This window comes from Nematolebias whitei, chromosome 12, assembly GCF_014905685.2.
Source record: "Nematolebias whitei isolate Nwh7 chromosome 12, NemWhi1, whole genome shotgun sequence".
Classification (NCBI taxonomy): Eukaryota; Metazoa; Chordata; class Actinopteri; order Cyprinodontiformes; family Rivulidae; genus Nematolebias; species Nematolebias whitei.
In genome coordinates, this window is record NC_056509.1 from 48,233,526 (window position 1) to 48,235,156 (window position 1,631).

At 52.2% G+C, this 1,631-nt stretch overlaps 1 protein-coding gene across 1 annotated transcript in view; it reads right to left on the reverse strand.

The window, feature by feature from the left end:
- The window catches only part of nt5e (5'-nucleotidase, ecto (CD73)), a 27,189-nt gene extending 26,230 nt beyond the window's left edge, over positions 1 to 959 (reverse strand). The window contains exon 1 of the mRNA XM_037686002.1: positions 599 to 959. Within this exon, the coding sequence (XP_037541930.1) occupies positions 599 to 919 (321 nt within the window). The 5' untranslated portion in view covers positions 920 to 959. The remainder of the gene's footprint in view (positions 1 to 598) is intronic.
- Between the last annotated feature and the right edge of the window lie 672 nt (positions 960 to 1,631).

A 1,631-nucleotide genomic window follows, 5' to 3' on the forward strand; every position in this document is an offset into this window, starting at 1 on the left:
TGTGAGGACATTTAGTGTGAGGACACTTAGTGTGAGGACACTTAGTGCGAGGACAGTTTGTGTGAGGACACTTAGTGCGAGGACACTTAGTGTGAGGACATTTAGTGTGAGGACACTTAGTGTGAGGACACTTAGTGTGAGGACACTTAGTGTGAGGACACAGTGTGAGGACATTTAGTGTGAGGACACTTAGTGTGAGGACACTTAGTGTGAGGACACTTAGTGTGAGGATATTTAGTGTGAGGACAGTTTGTGTGAGGACACTTAGTGTGAGGACACTTAGTGTGAGGACACTTAGTGTGAGGACAGTTAGTGTGAGGACAGTTAGTGTGAGGACACTTAGTGTGAGGACACTTAGTGTGAGGACAGTTTGTGTGAGGACAGTTAGTGTGAGGACAGTTAGTGTGAGGACACTTAGTGTGAGGACAGTTTGTGTGAGGACAGTTAGTGTGAGGACACTTAGTGTGAGGACACTTAGTGTGAGGACACATAGTGTGAGGACAGTTAGTGTGAGGACAGTTAGTGTGAGGACACTTAGTGTGAGGACAGTTAGTGTGAGGACAGTTAGTGTGAGGACAGATAGAGGACATTGTCTCACCATCGCATCGTATCCGAGGCGGTTCATGAAGCGCGCGGCCTCGGCTCCTTTGAAGACATTGAACCAGACTGTCCCCTGGAACTGGTCCCCTGCGTCCAGGAGCAGGACGTGCGGTTCTGAGCTCCGGACCCGGCGGACCGCCGTGGCTCTCCGGGACACTCCACCGAAACACTCGCCGCGGACCGCGCACTTCCCCGAGTGCACGCTGGTCTCTTCCACGCGCGCGTGAACGTCGTTGGTGTGCAGCAGAACCAGGTCCCAGGCGGAGGAGACCCCCAGCAGGGCGAGGAGGTGCAGTGGACAGGACCCGCACCGAACCATGTCTCCCGACTGCAGCTGGCAGTGACAGAACCGAACCTCCTCCCCCACCCGGAGGAGGAGTGAAGTTGTGCTCCCGCTGCACCTCCTGTATGGAAGCTGCGTGGTGCCAAAACAGGCCAATGTGAACCCAGCAGCTGGAGGTCCAGGTCCAGGACCTTCAGTCAACCAGAACATCTGAACCACCTTTAATGACACAGCATCAGAACCGGGCCGAGCGGGTCAGAACCATGAGTCCAAGTCAAGGCCCGCGGGCCAAGTGCGGCCGTTCCTAACGTTTTATCGGCCGACATAAATTTATTTTTTCATTTATCTTTATTTATCCAGGTTAGTCTCACTGAGCCTTTTCAAGAGAGACCTGTTTAGGGTCACATGGTGGGGTTAAGGGCCTTGCTCATGGGCCCAGAGTGGGGCGAATGAGGGTGGAGGCAGGTGTGGGTGCTTCACCCACCCCACCCACAATTATTGATGTTGTCGGGGCCGGGGCTTGAACCGGTGATCTTTGGATCACAGGCCACCTCTCTAACCTCTGCACCACCACTCCCCCAAAATGTTCCGCGGAGAGGTTTCAGCTGATTTAATCAACATTTTAAAGTGAAGAAGAGTTCAAAGACAAAACTTACAGCCAAACAACGGCTAACATCTGATGAAGTAGCTTAAACTCAGCAGCCAAAGGTTTAAAAAAAGCTAGCTAAAAAAAGAATAGCATTAGGTA